The sequence below is a fragment of the Phalangium opilio genome, unplaced genomic scaffold (assembly GCF_054372755.1).
Source record: "Phalangium opilio isolate 3A_F unplaced genomic scaffold, DU_Popi_V2 ptg000031l_1, whole genome shotgun sequence".
NCBI lineage: Eukaryota > Metazoa > Arthropoda > Arachnida > Opiliones > Phalangiidae > Phalangium > Phalangium opilio.
Genome location: NW_028324158.1, coordinates 6,310,250 through 6,332,882, shown reverse-complemented (window position 1 = coordinate 6,332,882; position 22,633 = coordinate 6,310,250). Strand labels below are relative to the sequence as shown.

Below are 22,633 nucleotides of genomic sequence, written 5' to 3'. Positions count from 1 at the left end.
ACCGTAAAAGCCTAATTTACCGTTCACAATACCTGCCATTGGTTTAGCGGTTGCATCCACCACTAAAATAATTGAAAAGGCTTTAAATTGAGCATAGTGTTACTGATAAGTCTGCCATAAGTTAAGGCGTGTGACATTTTGCTGTCCGGCCGGGCCTCGGATTTCCAGTTATAATTTGAGTGTTTTAGGGATGACCCCTTAATTAAGTTAGAAATCATTGTCTTTCAGTTTCTTAATTAAATTTAAGGGGTCATCCGTAAAATACCCTAGACAATCTTAACTTGAAAACAGTGGCCCGGACGGCAAAATATCATAGAAGTTACATTTTCGACTCCCCAAAGAACATCCCCCTCATTTTTTTCCAGTCTTACCAGAAACACCCTGTATATCTCGTTCACTTGTAACCCAATTAATTAACTATTCAAACTATATTTAAACTTAATACTTACTCTGAGTTGCCCATCTTTTGAGTCCACCTACATCCTTCAGCAGATTGAACAAAGATTCCCGACAATCATCGGATATTTGCATTTCGGAAGATTGGTTTTTAATCCAATTCCAAACGCGTATAGAACCTTCCTTCGCCAAATACTGAACCCTCCTTTCCAATCTAGTCCAAACTTCCGTTGCATTTTCCGTCGGCTTTGAAGTACTCGATAAAATTAAACATATTGTAACCAACAACAAAACCTCAGTTAACTTTGTTAAAATCCTCATAATTTACTATATTTTTATAATTATTAATTATGGCACTCTATATATATATTTCTTCCAATATATAAACAACCTATAATAAAAACTGTTCGTCAACTCATGGTATCGCGTTGAACAGTTCAGAACACGTTGTTCATAGTGTTGAAGTCTTCTACGAATTTCCAGTTAACTAACTACGCATTGAAATCCAAAAATTTATATTGAGCAAAACGAAAAGTTTTCTTAAAAATCTCAAAACGTTTTTCTTCAATTTTAATATTTCTTTTTTTTTCGATAAACTATCGATTTGTATTTTGTGATAATGACAACGATCATACAAATGTCTATTGTTTTAAAATTTCTACAAAAACCCCGAAGTTTTTAGCAGTTTCTAAGGACGATATGTCAATTATGATGTTATAAACAATAGGTTATCTTATATAGTTAAATTATTTAGCTACAAATCGCAACGTTTACGTTTTTTTTAATATCAGTAGAGTCATTTAATTTTTGATCGATTCGTGAATTAATATGTTATGTCTAAGAATTCAACGATTTTTTTTATAAATTTTTGGGTAAAATATCCGTTTATGATCCCACAAACAATGAAAGTAATTTTCTTGGATTCTTTTTAAGTTTTTGTGGTAAACGTTTAAGAATAACCTTGAATTCCTCTCTGTTACATTAACAATGACCTAATTCGGTCCCTCAGAGAAAAGAAAAAACCCAAATATAATTAAAATCATTTTTACTTAAACCTTCGCGACAAACAAATCTATTAAGATTTAAACGAAAGATATAGGCTATTTATTCATCCTTCATAATGCACATCTTTCCTTTATTTCTTATGATTTGACGAAAAACAAATTACAGAAATCGTGAAATGGCAATCAGCGCTATTTCTTCAAATACAAATATTACCAAAGTTTTAGTATCTTTTACCTTAAAACAATTTAAGGTGAATATTCAAAAATAATCCTTATACCAATAAATGGTCGGCGATATTGCAAATCAATTGATATTATCGTAAAAAAAATCGTTTAAAACTGAAGGAAACCGATCTAATATTTGTTGAAATTTACGATTCTGTGTTCAATACGTCTTTCGCTTCCAACGAAGTGGTCAAAGATTTTTTACTAAGACCCGAGATTGATTGATTTATCTCAACTGAGCTTGATATTGTCTTAGACTTTATGGATACCTCATAATTTTTTGTTTGTTTAATGCCATACTTGATACTTTTAAAGTCTTGAGGATATTATGAGGACTTCAACTATGTTGTTAACGCGGATTTTGGTGTTGGTAGTGGTGTGTCGCGTCCATTTGAGTACTTCAAAGCCAACTGAGAATGGAACGGAAGTGTGGACTAGACTGGAAATGAGAGTTCAGTATTTGGCGAAGGAAGGTTCCATGCGCGTTTGGAATTGGATTAAGAACCAATCTTCCGAAATGCAATTATCAGATGATTGTCGTGGATCTTTGTTTAATCTGCTGAAAGATGCCGGTGGTCTCAAGCGATGGGCGACTCAGAGTAAGTTAAATAATCAGATTATCGAATTAAACGCATTAATTAAGCATATTCAAAGAGACCAGGCTATGGACCAGTCACTCAGTGTAATCGGTGTACACGGCTTTCAAATTATTAACATTACACTAAATTTAATTTTGATTACTTAGAACTGTTATTGACGTTAATCATTTCAGTGTTGGACGCTTCCGGTAAACCAGTTGGAGGTATATTGAATGGGAAATTGGGTTTCTACGGCAACTTCGACGAGTGTGTTAATATAGCGGTGCCGCGAGATTATGACTTATTACAAGACATCCCTGATAATCCGTTCAAATTCAGAGGTCAATATTGCTTAGTCGATGTCAGACCTCCGTTACCCAAGATGGGAAGGTTTCTTTATCACTGGCAATACTTGCCGCCCTTAAAGAATTTATCCCAAAGACCCAGAATTAAAGTAAGTAGATTTCTTTGGCTTTGGCACTTACCAATATGACGATGATGTAACGGAAAATGGTACTGTGTGGAGGGAAAAAACTGGTCACAGTACTACCTCCCAATTCTATCTTTGAACGTTCTCATGACTATATGGATTCTTTTTCTCACTTACCCATGACTATATGGATTCTTTTTCTCACTTACCCATGACTATATGGATTCTTTTTCTCACTTATCCATGGCTATATGGACTCTTTTTCTCACTTATCCATGACTATATGGATTCTTTTTCTCACTTATCCATGACTATATGGGTTCTTTTTTCACTTATCCATGACTATGTGGATTCTTTTTCTCACTTATCCATGACTATGTGGATTCTTTTTCTCATTTATCCATATGGGTTCTTTTTCTCATTTATCCATATGGGTTCTTTTTCTCATTTATCCATATGGGTTCTTTTTCTCATTTATCCATATGGGTTCTTTTTCTCACTTATCCATTTGGATTCTTTTTCTCACTTATCCATGACTATATGGATTCTTCTTCTCACTTATCCATGTCTATATGGGTTCTTTTTTCACTTATCCATGTGGATTCTTTTTCTCACTTATCCATGACTATGTGGATTCTTTTTCTCACTTATCCATGACTATGTGGATTCTTTTTCTCACTTATCCATGACTATGTGGATTCTTTTTCTCATTTATCCATATGGGTTCTTTTTCTCACTTATCCATGACTATATGGATTCTTTTTCTCACTTATCCATGACTATATGGATTCTTTCTCTCACTTATCCATGACAATATTGATTCTCTTTATCACTTATCCACGAACTGCATGGATTGTTTTCTCGCTTACATAACTACATTTTCACTTGCGCTATCGTTAAATTTACGTAATAGATGTAGAATAGAGTAGGTTATAGTTCTCAAGTTTCCATGTGCTCAGCCTCATTCATACCTTTGACACTTAGGTGATGTAATGAAGGGGGGGGGGTAATGTATAAAACAAAATTGATCACTGTACAACTGTCCAATTCTATCTTTGGTCACGTGGGGCACTTGTTTTCCATTACATTATTGCATACTGACTTGCACATTACATTGTTACATTAACATACTTGATGTAGAGGCCTATTTCTCAATTCAATTTACAAAGAAAAAACTTAATAGGCCTAATTTCTTCTTTTCAACTTTGCTTAGCCCTTCGACTACCTTGTCAAAGGAATGGGCTATATTTACGACTTACCATTTCGTACAGCAGTTTGTGCTCCTTCAACATGCAGTCAAAAGGATTTGAAAAAGTTAATTTTCCAACGTAAGCCCAACTTTTTTTTAATTATTTATTATTTATACTATGGTCATTCATTCATTTGGTTGGCATAGTGACACAAGTAATTAATAATTTCGAGGAGAGTGTAGCAATTTATTTGACAAGTCTACGTTTAACGTCATTTTATTGAATCAAACCATTTCGTAAACAACTTTAAAGAGGTTTTAAAACTTGAAAAGGCGGTGTCTAGTGGGACGCAAAAGTAATTCGTTAAAATTTAAAAGTTACGGTGTTACAGCTAGTGAGAGGTAGTTTTTGACAGTTAATCTATTTAATGCTAATTAACCTTAACGCTGTCTAAAAGAAGCCGATCGACATTGACATTTTGCGAAATTAGTTTCCTCTATCTTACCATAATTTATACTCTGAACATTTAACATCTTATGACGTCATGGTAAGACACGTTGAAAGATAAAAAAATAATTCAATTGAAGTATTTAACGGCTGAAGAAACGTAATACGATTAAGTTTTTGACATTTGACCGAGAAGTTGTCCAATTTATTGTCTGTAAAAACTAGGTGACGTAGTTTTTTATGCCACGGCTAATTTATAAAGTCGTGTACTAAGTCTCAGTACCTTGAACCACATAGCACCCAGCCTCTTTTCATATAATTTTTACCTATTATATTTCCATAGGCAGAAGTATATAATACTTCTCTTCGAGAGAAGTGTACCACAAAGAGGGATAACTGTAACATGATTCTTCCCAACATCATTTAGGAGCAAGGTTACTAAACCGAATCGCATACTTCATTAGCTAAGTATTAACCAAGGCGTGTGCGCTTGTGCGTTTTGTCCCACGTCAAGACAATCAAGGTTTGTGGGTTGATTGCTGAGGATTTAGTACCAAACAGTTATAGAATTCACCCTAGCACGGTGCGATAGTTACCTATCTGAAGTTTTATGAGTAGGAGAGCAAACAAAAAGGAATGAGCCTGGGAAGAATCATGCTACATAAAGTATTAAGAAGGTACAGAGTGTCATCCTTCTTCTATTATCCCCTTCTGCTATAGGGTAGTGGCACTCGATGTTATTGCGCCATTGAGGTAATGGAGAAAGGCATGGAACCTTGATAATACCGTATATTCAAGCTTACTGACAAGATAAGTGGGCTGAAAAAGGAACCCCCCCCCCCTAGTTTAAACTAATAGATAGCGTGTGTCACTTTGGTCATTTTCATTGTCTTCCTTTGATTTTCACGCATTTTTCCTCATTTTAAAATTGTTCGCGATTTCGAAACGCATCTTGTAACGGAAATAATAAAGTTTGCGTGGCATATTTTTTTGGTCAAGATTATGTGGGCCTATAATTATAGATTATGAAGACCGTAAAAAGTTGTAATTTTACGATTATATTTGGTGCCATTCAGTTGCGTCACCATACGGACTCAAAGTTCACGTGGATAATTGTTCAATTAAGAAACCAACCGTACTATCCAATGATATAATTGTTATTATGTAAGTATAATGACTTAATTATAATAATAATGCTTTTTATAGGAGTGACTTGTTTACACGGAACCTCAAGTGAAATTAAAAATTGTTAATTATAATTTAATTAGTTTCACGTCAATTAGAAATTGAAATGTCATGATTATCAAGAGCAATATATTTTTAATTGATTTAATCATAAGTTTATTTATTTATTTATTTATATATTGAAGTATACATATTCGCTAAGCCTTTTTATGTCTAGGCTTCTATGCAAATAGAAAAAAAGTTATGAATGAAAAAACATGTTCATAAGATATATTCCATAAGTTTGTCACTGGTTTCTGAGAGCTTGACATGAAGTGACGTAGGTGAACCGTCATAGATCCTCGTAAAGCGACGCCTGGTGAGGCGCTGTCAAAGTCTTAGTACAGATGGACTGCAAAATTAACCGTGTGTAGTAAATTCCCACGTCGTACTCGAACTAGCTCGAGCTGTAAGTCTCTAGCATTACGAAGTATAGGTAGTGTATTACTTATGGAACATATGTTATAAACTTATGATCTAATACGTAAACTTGTAAACGGTGATCTTTAGGACTAGTGTCATGAAATATTTTAGAGTAGAAATCGCCCAAAACAAAAAAAGCCCCCATAATTATTTACAGACTTTTCAGAATCACCCTGTATAGTAGAATCAAACATTAGAATGGATGAACCCTTTCTGTGTTTAAATTGAATTTCACTTTTAAGGGTTTGATTGTGACTGTAGACCATATTTATTTTTTATTCCTGAATTCTCGTTTGTAATCATTTATATTCATTCTTTAATTTTAAAGTGTCGTTTTAACGTTCTTACTTTCGTTGGTGGTCGTTGGTACAATGGCCGATTACAACTATACGAAACGAATTGTCCGTCAAAGAGTTCAATCCAAGACCCATAAACCATCACCTCCCAGTAAAGAATTTAATTCAAAATTAGGTCTACCGTCGATAATTTGCGAATAAAGTATTGTTATTGTGTTTTACAGGTACTTTCTTGAAGGTTTTATTCGCATTTTCCTTACGGCGAAACATGCGTAATCTTTTATCAACCAAAATACCTCCTGATACAACTTTCTCGGCTTTGGCGGGAGTTCGATTTATAACCATGGTTTGGGTCGTCATGGGTCACACCAGTTTAACCTTGCCACCCTTCTTTTACCGTGAGTTTGAAAGTGATTTGAAGGCCTTGTACTGTTTAAGGAATCATTACGAATTAACTATTAATTTGTCTTCTAGGTCATGGTAAAATAGCCAAGGATTTGATGTCCGAATTTGTGATGCAGTTCATGTACAATTCCTTTTTGTCCGTTGATACGTTCTTCTTCGTCTCGTAAGTTGATGTTTACATGGGTATCATGACAAGACTGTTCCAAGAAGTGATACCTAGTTTATTAGGGAGAAGGTATAAATTCGCCACATTTCTAGCTTTATCTCCAGTCCAAGGTAGGTCCGGAGTTAATCCCCGCCTCTAAATTACAACCAGCATCTGGTTCTTGAAACCTCACGTCAGAGCGACGCGAATGACGAAAATTACGTATTTTCCGACTGAATAGAGGCGAAATAGCCCGGCCTCCTTTTAAGTCCCCCCTTATATTACGTTCCCCTTGTAAGGGCGACTGGGACTATGGCGCGCGAACACTTAGGCATCTTATACCTTCTCCCTAATAAACTAGATATCACTTCTCGACTGTTCATTACTATTCTCGTAACTTGCAAGGTCATTTCTTATAGGTCCACTTTATTTTCGTATTTTATGGTCAAATCCGTCAACAAGAAAGGTTTGCGTTCTTTCAACGTTCCTATCATTGTCGTCCGTCGAATATGGAGGTCATAAACTTAACCTTACATAACTAAAACGCTACGATTACTTAAACCATAAAGTTTTTAGGCTTCTTCCTCTTGAACTTCTTCTTATCGGAATTGCCGAACTTGCCAGCTTGTTAAACAACGCCCCTTTATGGAACGAGTATTTTGATACTCAAAGAAGAACTTGTCGGAAGAGTTGGTGGACTATTATACTGTTCGTTCAAAACTTAATTTACCCTAAAGATACCGTGAGTTGGCTGTAATTATTATTCAATTTAATTATCTGAGGTTCGTAAATCTTTCTAGTGTCATCTTCACTTATGGTACGTTTCTATGGACTTTCAATTCTTCCTGGTTAGCATCGTCTACTTGTCAATATATTTCAGGTATACCTTTTGAAATATAATAACCTAGATTGCTATGAAAATATAAAGAATGGTGTATATAAACAAGGTTGATTGTGGTAGAGTGGGTTCTGTGTGCCATATTGAGTCTAAAATCTTATATGACATGTTGCCATCGTTTACAAGTTTTTTACACTCTAATGATAACTTTTAAACGGTTTCCTTTAGACCAAAATGTCATGGAAGTTGCAATTTCGATTCAAAATCGCTCATAGAACCGTTCAGTTCTACCACTCTTTTTGGACCACACAGTATAGATTTGGTTAAATTTAATTTTCAGAAAGCCATTAGCTGGCAAAATATTCATCTTGATGGCATTCGTTGGTGGTATACTGACCACTTGTCTAGTGACGTATTCTCTGGGATTTCCGCCTTCTATTCATATGGTGCAAACTAATTTAAGGGAGATCATAGAGTTCTTCCAGTTCTGGTATTTGTTACCGTATTCTCACATCAGTGTGTGCGCCATTGGCATGTTTGTGGGAACCTTCTTAGTTAATAATTCAAATTTCAAAATATCCATGGTAATTAAGTAATTAAACACTAAATATCGGTGGTGGAAAACATAATTTTTATTCATTTTGAATGGTACATTTAGAAAGCCCAAGTCTTTGGCTGGACATTAGCTATGTTGGGTTTTGCGGCCCCCATTTACACTACGTATTTTTGGCACTTTGGTCGTGATTTACATCCGGCGGAAATATCTATTTACAATGGAATTCATCGACCCGTTTGGGCGTTGGCCTTATCGTGGTTAACCATCATGTGTGCGACTGGTAGGGGAGGATTCATCAACGAGTTACTGTCATGGAAGGGTTACCTTCCTTTGAACCGATCATCGTATGTCCTCTACTTGATACATATAACCGTCTGTCAGTACTACTTCCGGTCTCTCACTGGACAGGCTGACCCAACTAAAACTGGACTGGTATGTAATTTAATTATTGAAACTCAGGTTCATTAACACCTGTCATTGTGGACCCGCTAAGTTTAAGATATTTACATCTTTAGTTTTGGTATTTCTTCGCCATCATCATCTTGAGCTACGCCATATCCGTCATACTTCGAGTACTTTTCGAAGCACCCTTGGAACAACTGGATAAGTTGTTCTTCAGCAGTTTCTTGACTAGAGCCAGGGACTCTAGCCCTAACCGTATGAGGAATGCAACAGACGAAAAGGAGACAAGAATTCGGTATAGGGGTAAAAAGGATAGAAAACGAAGTACAGCAAGTAATAATAGACCTACCACTCCGGAAACCGCGGTAGAGACTGCTCAGAAATGCGAGGAAAAAGACATTGAAGCCCAAAGTAATAAAGTACATGAAGATGGATCAAAGATCGAATGAACTGAACACGCGACAATCATTTAACGTACCTAAAACCTGAACTAACACAGTACAAATTCGGGTTAAAGACTATAATTATATTTGTTTTTGGTGACACAAGGTTGGCGTAAATGTCATCAAGCAAGATTTAATTCCTTGTTTTGTTCGAATGACAATTCACTTGAATATCACTTCCTAAGTTGAATTTCCCATTTGTTTAAAGAGGTTGACCCTAACCTTAAGTGAAATGTTCAAAGTTCCTTACTACAAAAACAAAATACCTCGTGTAACTACAATTGTATTTCTAAATTTTTAGTGTAGACGCCTTACAACGTGGTAATTTTCATAAAAGCATAAGTTTATAAGATAAGTTCCATAAGTATGACATATCCTATACTTCGTAATGCTAGAGACTTACAGCTCGATCTAGTTCGAGAACGACAAGCGAGAATTGAGTCCATCTTCCAATTTAGTCTGTACTACGCCTTTGACAGCGCCTCACCGGGCGTCGCTTCACGAGAATCTATGGCCTACGCCACTTCATGACAAGCTCTCAGTAACCAGTGAAAAACTTATGGAACATATCTTATGAACTTACGATAAAAGACAGATTTTTTTCCGTGTTTTAATTATCAAAAATTATAAAAAAAACTCATATCGTGTTTGGATCACATTAAAGTATATTATCTTTTATACATAACTTTAAAATTTTAATTATAATTCATAACAGGCCTAAAGTATTTTTAAATATCGTAGGTAATAAAGTTGTTACGTTCAAGGTAAGAAAAAACCTACGCGTGAATTGAATCGAAAACCACCAGTTTTGGTGAAAATTGAAGAGAAACAATAGATAATAATAAGTCTTGACGCAAGAATACATTATACCTCAACTATTTTGAAAATAATATAAACTTATTCCTATTTAATTGCGGGTATATTTTACAGGAAATAAATATCATTTCACAATTATTATATTAAAATAATGAAATTTCATAAAAACTGTAAATAATATAGCATTCTATTTCTAAATCTACTATTTGGATAATATAAAGTTCCCATTTTCACTTCGCTCACTTTCATTTGAAGTGGTCAGTGGCTAAAAATGAAGTTGCTTCTGATTTTCGCGATGACCATTTGGTCTCCAGTTCTTGGCTTAGATATTTTAGGCGCCCATGATCCGACTACTGAGGCGACTCACGAAGCGGTGTTGGACAAATGGCGTATCATGGAAGATAGACTTATATACAGGGTCGAATCCATTGCAAATGGATTGAGAAAGAAGTTAGAAGAATCAAGCGTTGAAGTTGAATTATCAGATGATTGTAGCACGGCGGCTTTGCAGTTTTATCTTGATGTTAAAGATCTGAAACCATGGGCAACTCGCAGTAAGTTAAAAGCTGGATTTTTAAGTGACGAATCACCATGAAGCTTGGGGTTGAGTGACGGCTGAACTGAATGTTTCAGAAAATATGACAAAGCAGGCAAACAGCGTGTGCCATAGGAGATTTGGATACGTTGAAGCTTAATTTTCAACATTGTCCTGTTTCTTTTATAGTGCTGGATGCATCGGGTAAACCAGCTGGTGGTCAGATGGAGGGTGCTATAAGTGCCCTGGGTAATTACGAAGAATGTTTGAAGATAGTGGCATTGGACGAAGAGGATTATTCAACAATATTCCAAGGACAGTATTGTTTGGTTGATGTGAGAACCGCCTTACCAAGAAGAAACGGTTTCGTGTCTCAATACAAAATCATCGAACCATTGAATAATTTTACAGCAAGAACTCCGGTAAGTTTGATAGAACTACGTAATAGACGATTTCGATGTAACTAAGAGGGAAAAACATGGAGGGTAAACCTTTGCCTTCAATCTGGCTTTTTGGTGCCTACGCTGTAGTCTTTTTGGATCAACCCCTTTGTATGTCCCGATAATGAGGGTTGCCTACCCACATTTTTACGTCGAAAAATTCTAATACCATGCACAATGTCAGTGTAAATTGTACTTTATAATAGATGGGTAAAACTCTCGCTGAGAGCGCTGGGTTTTTCTATGACGGAGCTTTTCGAGTTGGTATCTGCGTACCATCGACTTGTAGTAAAGATGATATTCAGAATGTATTGAAATCGGGTAAGTTTTGTAAAATACTAATTGTAGACGCTAAACCGTTAAACTCGGTTCTACAGTTACCAAAGACGCTGGATACTACGCTGGTGTTTATTCTTGCGAAGTAAAAGAGGATCTCAAGTTTGACGGAGTCCAAATCGCAATTATGTAATTATTTTCACCACCTAATTATCTCAACGTTTTAAAAAGATAACTGTTTAGAGTGTATTTTTAGCGTCATATTATCAGCGTTTGTTTTAGCCGTCTTTTTGTGCACCCTGGTTGACGTCTTTATGGATAGTGGCAATAACCTTTCACGTGACCTTAAATTGTTGATTGTACAAGCCTTTTCAGTCAGACGCAATCTGAAAAGGTTGTTTTCCATACCCAAACAAAGTGACGTTATGGACAACCGTTTTTCATCTTTTCATGGTTTACGGTTCATTTCCATCTGTTGGGTTGTCTTGTGTCATACTTCCATTAGTGTCAGCCCTTACTTCTTACGTACGTTTAATTTCATGGCAGAGTTGATGATAGAATTGAATGACTTTGATAACTCTCAAGGTCATGATGCCCAATTTTTAAAAAAGTGAACTCAATAGATCTGTAAATTGGCTAGTCATGACTTTGAAGAATGTTCAAGGTCAACATTATTAACGCCTATATAATAAGGTAGATATAATATATATTCAGGATCAACCCTTGAAGCTCAAAACATCATCAAAGACTTCCCAATGCAGTTTGTAGTCAATGGCTACTTATCGGTTGAAACATTTTTCTTTATTTCGTAAGTACACCTTATCCGCCCACTCGCTGTTAAATTTTTTGTAACTCAATGTTCTTCTCTCTACAGTTCTGTCATATTTTCGTACACCATGATAAAAGCTGTAGAAAACAAAGGCATTGTAGTATTCAACATACCAGTCGCCATAATTAGGAGAATTTGGAGACTTCTTCCATCTGCGATGCTCATGATTGGTTTAGCCCTACTATTACCATCGTTCAGTTCGGGACCACTTTGGAATGAACTAACGAGCCCCGTTGTCAACGCTTGCCGTTTGAACTGGTGGGGCGTGTTGGTTTTTGGGCATAACTTTCAACACCCAAGTCATTCGGTTTGTTTCCTCGATCATTTACAAATCAATTTATTAGGGTTCCAGTGTACGTGTTTATACCATTCATGATATTTTAGTGCCTATTGCATTTGTGGTACGTGTCGGCCGACTTACAATTCTTCATCGTTGGAATCATCTACTTGTCTTTTTATTTTCACAACAAAACCTTATCTAAAGTATTCCTGTTTGCACTTATCACCGGATCAGTTTTAGCTACAGCTGTCGTATCTTATCATATGGGTTATCCTCCAACGGCTCACGCTGTCTATCCTGATACTAAGTATGACAATTCATTAGGCTTAACTTTTGCATCTCTAGTCAACTCCTTTATGCTAAATTTATGATATTAGGCGTTTCTTTGACTACTTTTATTTCAACTACTTATTGCCGTACAATCACGTGGGTGTCTACGCCATTGGTTTGGCCCTCGGAACAACTCTGGCAAAGTCGTCCAAGATCAAAGTCCCGAAATTTCTTCAAGGGGTCGGTTGGGTAGTGGCCATATTTTCTGGTATGGCATCTGTTTATGTTCAGTATGTCTGGAACGTTGGTAGGATTCCAACTCTGGTTGAAAGTGTGGCTTACAATTCTCTAAATAGAACCACTTGGGCAGTGGCATTGACGTGGGTGGCATTGATGTGCGCCACTGGTAAAGGAGGTATTCAATTTTAATTTAACATCGTGTTGATAAGATAAACTAATGTTTTGCGGTCTTTTGATAAACATAAGGTTTTGTCAATGATTTTCTATCGTGGAAAGTGTTCCAAGTACTTAACAAAACGTCATATCTTTTGTACTTGGTTCATGTACTCGTGATTCACTACTATTCCCGGTCGTTAAGTGGTCCAGTTGATTCCACATTAAAAAATTTGGTGAGTGTGGTGTAAACCACTGGCAAATTTCTGATGTATAATTTAATGATTTTAATAAGCTTATTTGCAATTCTGAAAATCATTCCTTAGTGGTGGACCTACTTTGGAAACTTAAGCATAAGTTATATTGTAGCCTTGGTTCTTAACCTAATCTTCGAGTCTCCGTTGACGCAATTAGACAAAATATACTTCGAAAGACTCAAAATCAAACTCCTTCCAGACACTGAAAAGGACACTAACACCAATGTACAAGTTTTAGAAACTAACAATGCCAACTAAGAAGAGTTAAATAAGTTCACATAAATTTGATTTTAAAAACAAAGATAGAGTAACAATTATTTTAATCGCATTAGTATTTTTTTTTCTTTTTTTTTAAGATAGAATTGTCTTTCACTTGTATTATTGTAAATTACGTATTAAAAATGTAATCTTAGAAGGAAAAATTGCGCAACCTTAAGTTGTTTAGTTCCTTTATTTCTTTGGAGATTCTGTTCTGGTAGTGGCAGTTTAAATTTATATTTCATAGCCGGTGGTACTATCACAAAGACGATGGGACCAGTAGTTGTGTTACTTTTGCTTTTAAAATTCACCTTAGGAAATGTAGTAACGCCTAAACTATTAACTGAATCCAGTGATGATTCAATTTTGCGTAAATGGTACCAAATGGAAGACTCTATCGAAAATAGTGTTGATATGTTGGTCAAGAAGTTGCTACCTAAACTCAACGATATCAGTTCAAGAGTTAACTTGTCCCAGGAATGCAATGCAGCTTTGTTCAAACTAATTTTGGATTTTAAGCACTTGAAGATGTGGGCTTTACAGAGTAAGTTCTTATTAGATTTTCTTTGAAGATGTGGGCTTTACAGAGTAAGTTCTTATTAGATTTTCTTATATTGTTTTGATGAACTCCTCGGTTTTTTAGTGATTGATTCATCTGGTAAACCTACAAGCGGTATATTGGACGGAGCCCTGGCATCAATGGGAGATTATGAACAGTGTCTTAAGATTAAGGTCAACAAGGACCAAACATCGGAGGAGTCTTTTCGGGGGCAGTACTGCTTGGTCGAATTTAAACCTCCACTGCCCAAGAAACGAAAAAGTTATTATTATAGAGGAGAATTGGTTCAGCCATTTGGTAACTTTACTCCCAGAACTCAAGTGAGAATGAGTCCTTAAAATCTGGAGAGGTGGTTAAGGCATCTTTCTAATTTTATGTTTAGTTGTTCAGAAGTTTCAAGTACAAAATTGCTTCTCTCTACGCTCACGGTATGAGGTTTGGATTATGCTTTCCATCAGCGTGCATCATGGACGATGTCACCAGTATTATAAGCACAAGTACTGGTTTGGTATTAAATTCACTCTGGCATAGCGTTGATGCCTATTAATGTCTTTTAGTTTCTTCAAGTGTCCAAATGAATGGTGTCGTTGTCAGTTGCAAAACAAGACAGCGTATAACAATGGATTATGCCATCGTAACAGTAATTTCAGTGTTGGTCATCTTTATACTTATTGTTCTAGTATGCACCTTTATAGATGTTTATTTTAAAGACGAGAACGCCAACATTTATGGTACGACATATCTTTGCTAGTTGCTTTAAGTAACATCTCTCAGTTCATACATCTAACTCTAGTTGAAGCGTTCTCTCTGAAACGCAACTTGCAACGCGCTCTTCGCTTTGAGAAACGTTCGGATGCGTCAGACATAAGTCACTTTCACGGTGTCCGATTCTTCAGCATGGTTTGGGTCGTGCTGGGACACGCCGCCTACGGTTTTCATCCTTACAAAACTCGTTCGTACCCATATTATTGTCACTTTATTGTGATGTGTTCAAAACTTTAATATCCACGATTACGTAATGTGTTTTAGGTTTCGCCAGTACCATTAGCACTAAAGTCGTAGGAAACTTCTGGTTGCAGTTTGTGGTGAACGGTTTCTTGTCTGTGGATTCGTTCTTTTTTCTCTCGTAAGTAGTTAAATTTCAATTAAACATTTTAGCAATTCGAATTGAATAATTCCGTAATCATTCATTTGAAGAGCGGTTTTATCAGCATACTGGTTTACGAAATCGTTGGACAAGTACGGAAAGAGAGCTTTCAATTGTCCTATCCAAATTTTGAGGCGCGTCTTTAGGTAATTAAAGATTAGTAAGTTTAAGTTAAAAGGTTTGGTGTGGAATTTAAGTGTTTTATTGGTAGGTTACTTCCGGGTGTTATGTTAGTTTTGGGTTTACAACTCCTTATGTACCCATTAAACGATGGCCCTTACTGGGACGAGATATTGAGAGATAGTCAATTGTGCAAGAATCGATGGTGGACCGTTTTAACTTTTACACATAACTTGCAAGATATCTGCGAAACGGTTGGTTGACGATTAAGAACCGAGGGGCCAGTTACTTAGCGTAACCGGCGTACACGGCTGTACCTATGATTGTACTAAAACGATTACGCGTGAGCCTGCCTTCGACAGTGCTAAAATGATTAGGTGTAATCCGTAATCGGCGTACAGGAACTCTCCGAGTGGTTAGCCCCTCGTTAGGAATCGATGTTTCGATCGACCTTAACCTTAATTTGTTCTTTTAGTGTCTAGTACATGTATGGTACGTTTCTACTGCAATGCAATACTTTTGCTTGTCAATGGTGTATTTTTACCTCTTGCTAAGGTAAGACGAAATACACCCTCATACGTTAGAGTTAAACCCAGTTTAAATCCATAAAACCACAGGCATCCAATTTTATCAAACGTCTACTTGTTGTTGCTCTTCCTAACCACGCCTATTGTTAACGTGACATTGAGTTTATGGTACAATTTTCCACCCACGCTGTACTCAGCTATGGCCGTTCGAAAGTAATTATCAAAGTGTAGTTCTATAAATCGACTGTCTGGTTAATGAACATATTACAGAGACCTCTGTCGCTTTATGCAATACATTTATGTCTACCCTCATGCGCATGTAGCTGTACATGCAATGGGTCTCTTGGCTGGTAACCTATTGGCACGCAAGAAAGAGCTCTTCGATTTCAAAACGGTTTGTAAATATTAATAAGGTTCAGACCATGAACTAATTGGGTTTATGTAGGTGTACAAAGTTTTAGGGTGGATAGTCTTTGCTATTCTTATTGGGTTAACGCTTTACGGACCTTACACTTGGCACCAAGTTCATTCGGTAGGGCCTTCATCAAAATTCGAATCGGCCTTTCAGAATGGGTTCCAGCGAATTGGTTGGGGGCTAGCCTTGACATGGCTTACTTCCCAGTGCGCAACCGGAAATGCGGGTATTGTTCAACTTGTTTTGTTGCCACCAACTCTCTAACTTCACGTCTCAATCTGGTATTTAAGGAGTTATCAACAGTTTCTTGTCGTGGAAAATCTTTGCCATTTTGAATCGGCCGTCGTACATGGTATATTTAGTTCATGTCTTATCAACCAGATTCTTCTTTTCGTCATTATATGGCCCAGCTGACGCTGACCCTAATACTTTGGTTCGTATGACAGACCTTAACATTCTGATTGATAAGTAAAAATAGGAAAGTATAGAGGTGACACAGAGAATTCTTATTGTGTTTTTGGAGCTTCGCTCGCGACTATTAGTTCAAGGAATTCCTCCTTGAATAGTTGTCCCCTCTGGTTATACTAGCCATCGTCGCCAAATTCCTTCCTTACACATAGGAGGTTTAACCTTGAAGGAGAGAGGGATGGAGTGGAACCCCCATACCTATAACGTTGCCCCTGTCTGTACCCCACCTACGGATCGTACAGTACAGAATCGTAAAGAACGCCCTCTCTGTCTTAAAAATAGAAGCCAGTTCTCACACAAATACAATGGCGCTACGCGGCAGCACTTAATAATCGCCTACCGAAGGGTAGGGGCGTGCGCGAGGTAAACTGGGAGAGTTTCGATGCCGCCGGTCGCACATCATCATTTCCACTCCACCTTACAACATTTCTCCCTGGTGTAAACTCTATATTTTCCGCGTATATTTATAGCATGTGTGTGACTTTTCACTGTACTTTAGGTTATGCGCTTCTTTGGAAACCTTTTGTTTAGCTACGTAATTGCTTTTATCTTACACGTAATCTACGAGTCTCCACTGATCCAGTTTGATAAAATATGGTTCAATTTTAATCTCAAAAAGAATAAGCAACTAGGCCTAGATCCGCAAAAACTAACATTGGACACAAGAAAAAGCGTGCAAGAGGATAACAACAATGCTAATTTCAATCTTAGCGACCACAAAATGCCCAAAATGAATAGCGATATTAAACTAGATAGTACTCATCTTTGATTAAATAAAAAGGTTTTCGCAAATGTCTAAGAAATACTTTTTCAAACTTCGCGGTTAAAGGTTTTAGCGCCAAATTGCTGTGTATTATGGCGCCATCTATACGATCATTTCATTGGTCAAATATGACGCAAGTTTTTAATTAGATACCAAAATTACCATAATACCGAAGTGGACACAGTAGGTGGTGGTCCGTCGGTGTGGTTCGCGTATACTGTTGTGGTTTGTAGGTGGTGTGGTTTTTCCGCGTTCGTTTTGGTTTCCTCGAAAACAACGTCGTGAATTTATGGAATTTATTTCAACAACAGGTTTGTGTATTTATTATTTTTCTGTAATTTTTGCATGGCTTTGGATTTAATAATTAATACAAAACATTCCAAAAGCAAAAGTAATGCGCCTAAGGCCTACTGACAAGTAATTCCTGGAGAAATAGGGATAGGGATTGCGTTTTTCATTATAAAAAGGGTGTGTGATTTATGAATTTGACAATTTAGTTTTAAATACGTCTTAATTATATCCACGTGACCTTACTTTTCGTTTTAATCACCCATACATTTTTGAGATTGAGCATTTCTCACAAACAGATGCATGCATGCCTCTCTTAAAATCTCAAGTATGTTACGTTAAATTTGTGTGATATAATGAACCCCTTGTTTTAATTTGTCGAGTATTTAGTTGAAGGTCTAATGTCATCCTTTATATGGATGGCTATTAATCATAAATTGGGTTTTACATAGCGCTTTTCATTGGCTTAAGTCTATTTTATATTGAATTCCATCATTTAAGTCCAATTTGTCACGTTAACTTAAATTAAATTATCACTGACAAGGCTCTAAGTACCTCTATCTATATTGGGGCTGCCCGTTTTTATTCTTGTGTAGGCAGTCTTTGAACTGTTTTACGAAGTTATATCCAAACATATTGCACTTGTTTATATCCAAAGTTCCATTATTAACATATAGTTGCTAATTTTATTAGTTAAAAGTTTAAACAGTTGTCAATTTTACATTTAGGAATGACTCAATTATAGTAAATTCTTGAAGAAAAACTTAACTTAATATTGTGAATTTCAACGTATTAAAATGTCCGAGGCTGTTAAAGAAGAGATCTCTTCGGCATTACCAGTTGTTGAAGAGAGTCCCTTACCTTCGAGCAATTTTACAGAGACACAAACCATTAAAAGCCACCCTTTACAACCTACACCAACAACACCACCATCGGAAGCGAAATCATGGGTTAAATTTGAGGATGAAACAGCGAACAACGGAGTTGCCACTCTTGAACCTTCACAATCCATTCACTTGGATAAAACACCGGTGAAAGAAGCACTTTCACATCGACAACGTCCACCTTTACCAAATGAAAGTACCATCGCAGATCCAAGGCAAATGAGCGTATCATTTGAAAAACATCAAACCCCTCCTCATAGGGAATCAAGCCCTTCTTTACCCCAAGTTTTACCTCCGCCTAAAGCACCCCCGAGAAAACCAATTGAATCCAGTTTATCAGAAGTTACAAATGGTCATCCTTTAGCCGCGGAACACAGAACAAGATCAACTCCATTGCAAAGTGTTAATTTAAATGAGGCTAACTTGAATAATGGGGTTGCAATTGCAAATAGAAGGAGTAGTAGGCCGGCAACGCAAGGATTCAGTAAGTAACTTCTACTACGCTGTTTTGGTATTATTTCTTTATTACAGTGTTACTTTCATTTTCAGATAATGGAGACGTAATTGTAACTTTGTTGCCAGTAAATGATCGATGTGCTTGGGTCAGCAAAGCTGAATTCAGACCAGAATTAGTACCTGAGGAGTTAATGGCAGAAGGATTAACGGTATAAACACAGGGTTCATACAAACCTGGAAAACCGGGAAGACCTGGAAAAATCAGGGAAATAAATAGTTGACAAAAACCTCAGGGAAAATTCAGGGAAATTACGAATTTCTAGTAAAATTCAGGGAAATCAGGGAAATTTGCGTCAAACAGGGGCTGAGTAATTAAGCAAAATGTTCGTGAACATTCCCTCCATAGGATTAACATTACACTATACTTTGGAGGCTCATAACTCTGGTTCTATTAGAGATACCGGGATGTCCTTTTAGTATGTTATAGTCCAATTTGTCCCCCATCCAACCATACTAAGAACTTAGGGCTACGACAAACAGGGGCCGAGTAATTGAGCAAAAAGTAAACAAACAACCCCCTCCATAGGAATAGCGTTACATTAAACTTTGGAGGCTCGTAACTCTGGAAAATTCAGGGAAGTATGTGGGGAAAAACCTGGAAATCTCAGGGAAATTTGTTTTCCAAAAGTTGTATGAACCCTGAAACAATTTTATAAGCATGAGGTTTTATCTAAGAAATACATTTTTTAATTCTTCAGTTAACTGTGGAGGATTACGTCTCAACCTTACAACTCTTAGTGAATGACGTCAGATTCAACGTGTACATAGTGTGTTACAAGAGAATGTTACTTCTCTGGATCATGTTAGGCTTTTTAGTGCTGTTAACGTTACTGTTTTCCGGAGTTCGAGGATTAGCCCTGTTTGGAGGAGGAATTGTCTGGCTTGTCATCAATGCTGTCGGAATTTTCGTTTGCATGTACCTCAAAACTAAGGTTCGGTACATTTATTGAAGTGTATAATTAATTATCTTCCTTAAGTACTCATTAATGTTTTAAATAAAACATCTACAGATGAATAGGATGCTTGAAAGGTGCATGGGTGATATCAACTTGCAACTTCTCAGACATCGTATTTTGTTGGGGATGGATGATCGTGGGAAAATATCATGTCAAAAAGTTAATGTAAGACCCCTGTAATTCTATTATTTAAGTTAATCCTTTTTAATTTAAGTAATTTGTTTAATTTTTCTAGCTCATTTTCTTATTCTTTGATACAAGTTATTGTTTGGTACGTTGATTTCATTTTATCTGAAGATCAAAATTGGATAAATATTAGGGGTGTGCGGGTACCCGATACCCGAAGATTACCCGTTCGGGTATCGGGGCGGGTACCCGACCCGATACCCGACAATGACTTTTCCAACTATTCGAAACTACTCGGGTAGTAAAAAATACTCCCCCCCCCCATTACCCGTGTCAAGCCGAAACGGTTGTCGGGTTATTCGCGGGTACGAAAATGGGAATCAGAGGTGAAAGGGGACCACCCACTGTCCAGTTTAAAAAGAATCGGAATTTTTAAGAATGAAGAAATGCCTGGAAACACTGTTTCAAGGTGAAATATGGTTCACATAAGGTGATAGTTTCTTTCTGAGAAAGACTAGAATCACCGCACGCAGCGCGACACACCTATATCATCCCATTGCCAGTATTCTGTGTTGAAATAAGACTAAGAGTTAAGGAGAAAGCGGAACCAAAAGTTAGAGAAAGCATCGCAAAGAAATAAATTAAAAAATATAATACATTGAAGAACCTAGAATTGACTTCAATTCAGACATAGCCCACTTGATCACGCACGCTGGCTGCACGATTTTTTTTACATGTTAACTCGCGAATGCGGCGCGTCAGATAGGTTCGGTCTAAACTTTCAAACCCGTCTGGTTTTAACATGGGCGTCTATGGGAGGGGACCAGTTTTTTCAATGTTTTTGACAATATTAGTGCATCTACTGGTTCAAATCTCTTGAATTTTTTATGAGACGTGTATTGAAAGGTTTGATATTATCTTGTAAAATTTAAAGCCTTCAGCTATAATAGTTTTTTTTATAAAAAATAAAACTCATCACATAGTAGAGAAATTGAAGGGGCAAAATTCTCTACTATGTGATGATTTTTATTTTTTATAAAAAAAACTATTATAGCTGAAGACTTTAAATTTTACAAGATAATATCAAACCTTTCAATACACGTCTCATTAAAAATTCAAGAGATTTGAAACAGTAGATGCACTATTTGGGCCAAAAAGGTTGAAAAAACTGGTCCCCTCCCATAGACGCCCATGTTAAAACCAGACGGGTTTGAATTTTAGACCGAACCTATGTTATTCTCATTTTTAGGGTCGATTGAGCGGGCTTCTATAGCGCGTGCAGCCAGCGTGATCAAGTGGGCTATGATTCAGATATAACTGTAAAAATATTGTACTGAAGGGAATTTTTGAAGGAAGTATCTATTTATTTAAGCCTAATTATCCGAAAAACATTTGGGTACCCACCCCAATAACTATTTGTCTTAACTTTTAATACCCGATTGTTACCCGACAACCATTTTTCGGCTAAGCCTAATTACCCGAATACCCGACAAAAATTCGGGTACCCGCCCCGATACCCGAAAACAATATTTTTGATTACCCGAACCCGATTCGAAATTGAAAAATCACTACCCGCACACCCCTAATAAATATTACTTATTAAATAATTGCTTATTAAATTTATAGAAATACTTGAAAGATCTGCTTGCAAATGAAGATAGGTTGAATGACCTGCCGGCAAATGCAACGGAGGTAATAAATAATAACAGGGAAAATTGGAAGTGACACTGGGAATTGTTATCTCTGAAACTCCACTCTGTAAAATAGCATTATTTCTCAGCCTGCTCTGACATAGACCGCCCGCCATTTTTCCGAGTATTCCTCCCCCCATTTCTAGCGTCCCACCTGACCTGAGTAGTTCCACAGTTAGCTGGCCGATTGGAAATTGTTATTTCTAAAACTCCACTCTGTAAAATGGCCTTATTTCTCAGCCTGCTCTGACATAGACCGCCCGCCATTTTTCCGAGTATTCCTCCCCCCCATTTCTAGCGTCCCACCTGACCTAAGTAGTTCCACAGTTAGCTGGCCGATTGGGAATTGTTATTTTGTAAAACTCCACTCTGTAAAATAGCATTATTTCTCAACCTGCTCTGACATAGACCGCCCGCCATTTTTCCGAGTATTCCTCCCCCCATTTCTATCGTCCCACCTGACCCGAGTAGTTCCACAGTTAGCTGGCCGATTGGGTATTGTTATTTCTAAAACTCCACTCTGTAAAATAGCATTATTTCTCATTCTGATCTGACATAGACCGCCCGCCATTTTTCCGAGTATTCCTCCCCCCATTTCTATCGTCCCACCTGACCTAAGTAGTTCCACAGTTAGCTGGCCGATTTCTCTCAAACAAATTACTCATCCCCCCCATAGTTTGACTTCCTAAGTGCAAAAAAAGTCCGATCATCTAGGAACCATAAGAATCCCTCGTGTCGCTTCTCTGTTTTCCTGAAATTAACCACGAACTTTTGAAATTAAATTAATATGATTAATTAATTTCAAATGTAGACTGCA

General features: G+C 36.9%; 2 protein-coding genes across 2 annotated transcripts; both read left to right on the top strand.

Annotated features, from left to right (window-relative positions):
• The first annotated feature begins 1,953 nt into the window (after positions 1–1,953).
• Positions 1,954–9,643, top strand: LOC149690252 (nose resistant to fluoxetine protein 6-like). The gene is made up of 13 exons (XM_089870492.1): positions 1,954–2,224; positions 2,398–2,657; positions 3,847–3,961; positions 5,347–5,434; positions 6,246–6,364; positions 6,438–6,611; positions 6,688–6,781; positions 7,183–7,278; positions 7,340–7,505; positions 7,564–7,643; positions 7,942–8,185; positions 8,260–8,589; positions 8,673–9,643. The coding sequence occupies exons 1-13, from the start codon at positions 1,954–1,956 to the stop codon at positions 9,006–9,008; spliced, it is 2,373 nt and encodes a 790-aa protein (XP_089726618.1). The 3' UTR covers positions 9,009–9,643.
• A 2,068-nt stretch (positions 9,644–11,711) lies between these two features.
• On the top strand, positions 11,712–18,406 carry LOC149690251 (uncharacterized). Its single transcript, XM_089870491.1, has 23 exons — positions 11,712–11,733; positions 11,784–11,877; positions 11,944–12,205; positions 12,283–12,485; positions 12,556–12,863; positions 12,935–13,077; positions 13,168–13,353; positions 13,455–13,462; positions 13,512–13,900; positions 14,000–14,235; positions 14,298–14,412; positions 14,473–14,646; positions 14,709–14,867; positions 14,945–15,041; positions 15,113–15,208; positions 15,274–15,436; positions 15,658–15,737; positions 15,800–15,922; positions 15,980–16,103; positions 16,155–16,350; positions 16,415–16,557; positions 17,092–17,666; positions 18,372–18,406. The coding sequence occupies exons 1-22, from the start codon at positions 11,712–11,714 to the stop codon at positions 17,359–17,361; spliced, it is 3,591 nt and encodes a 1,196-aa protein (XP_089726617.1). The 3' UTR covers positions 17,362–17,666; positions 18,372–18,406.
• The last annotated feature ends 4,227 nt before the right edge of the window (positions 18,407–22,633 follow it).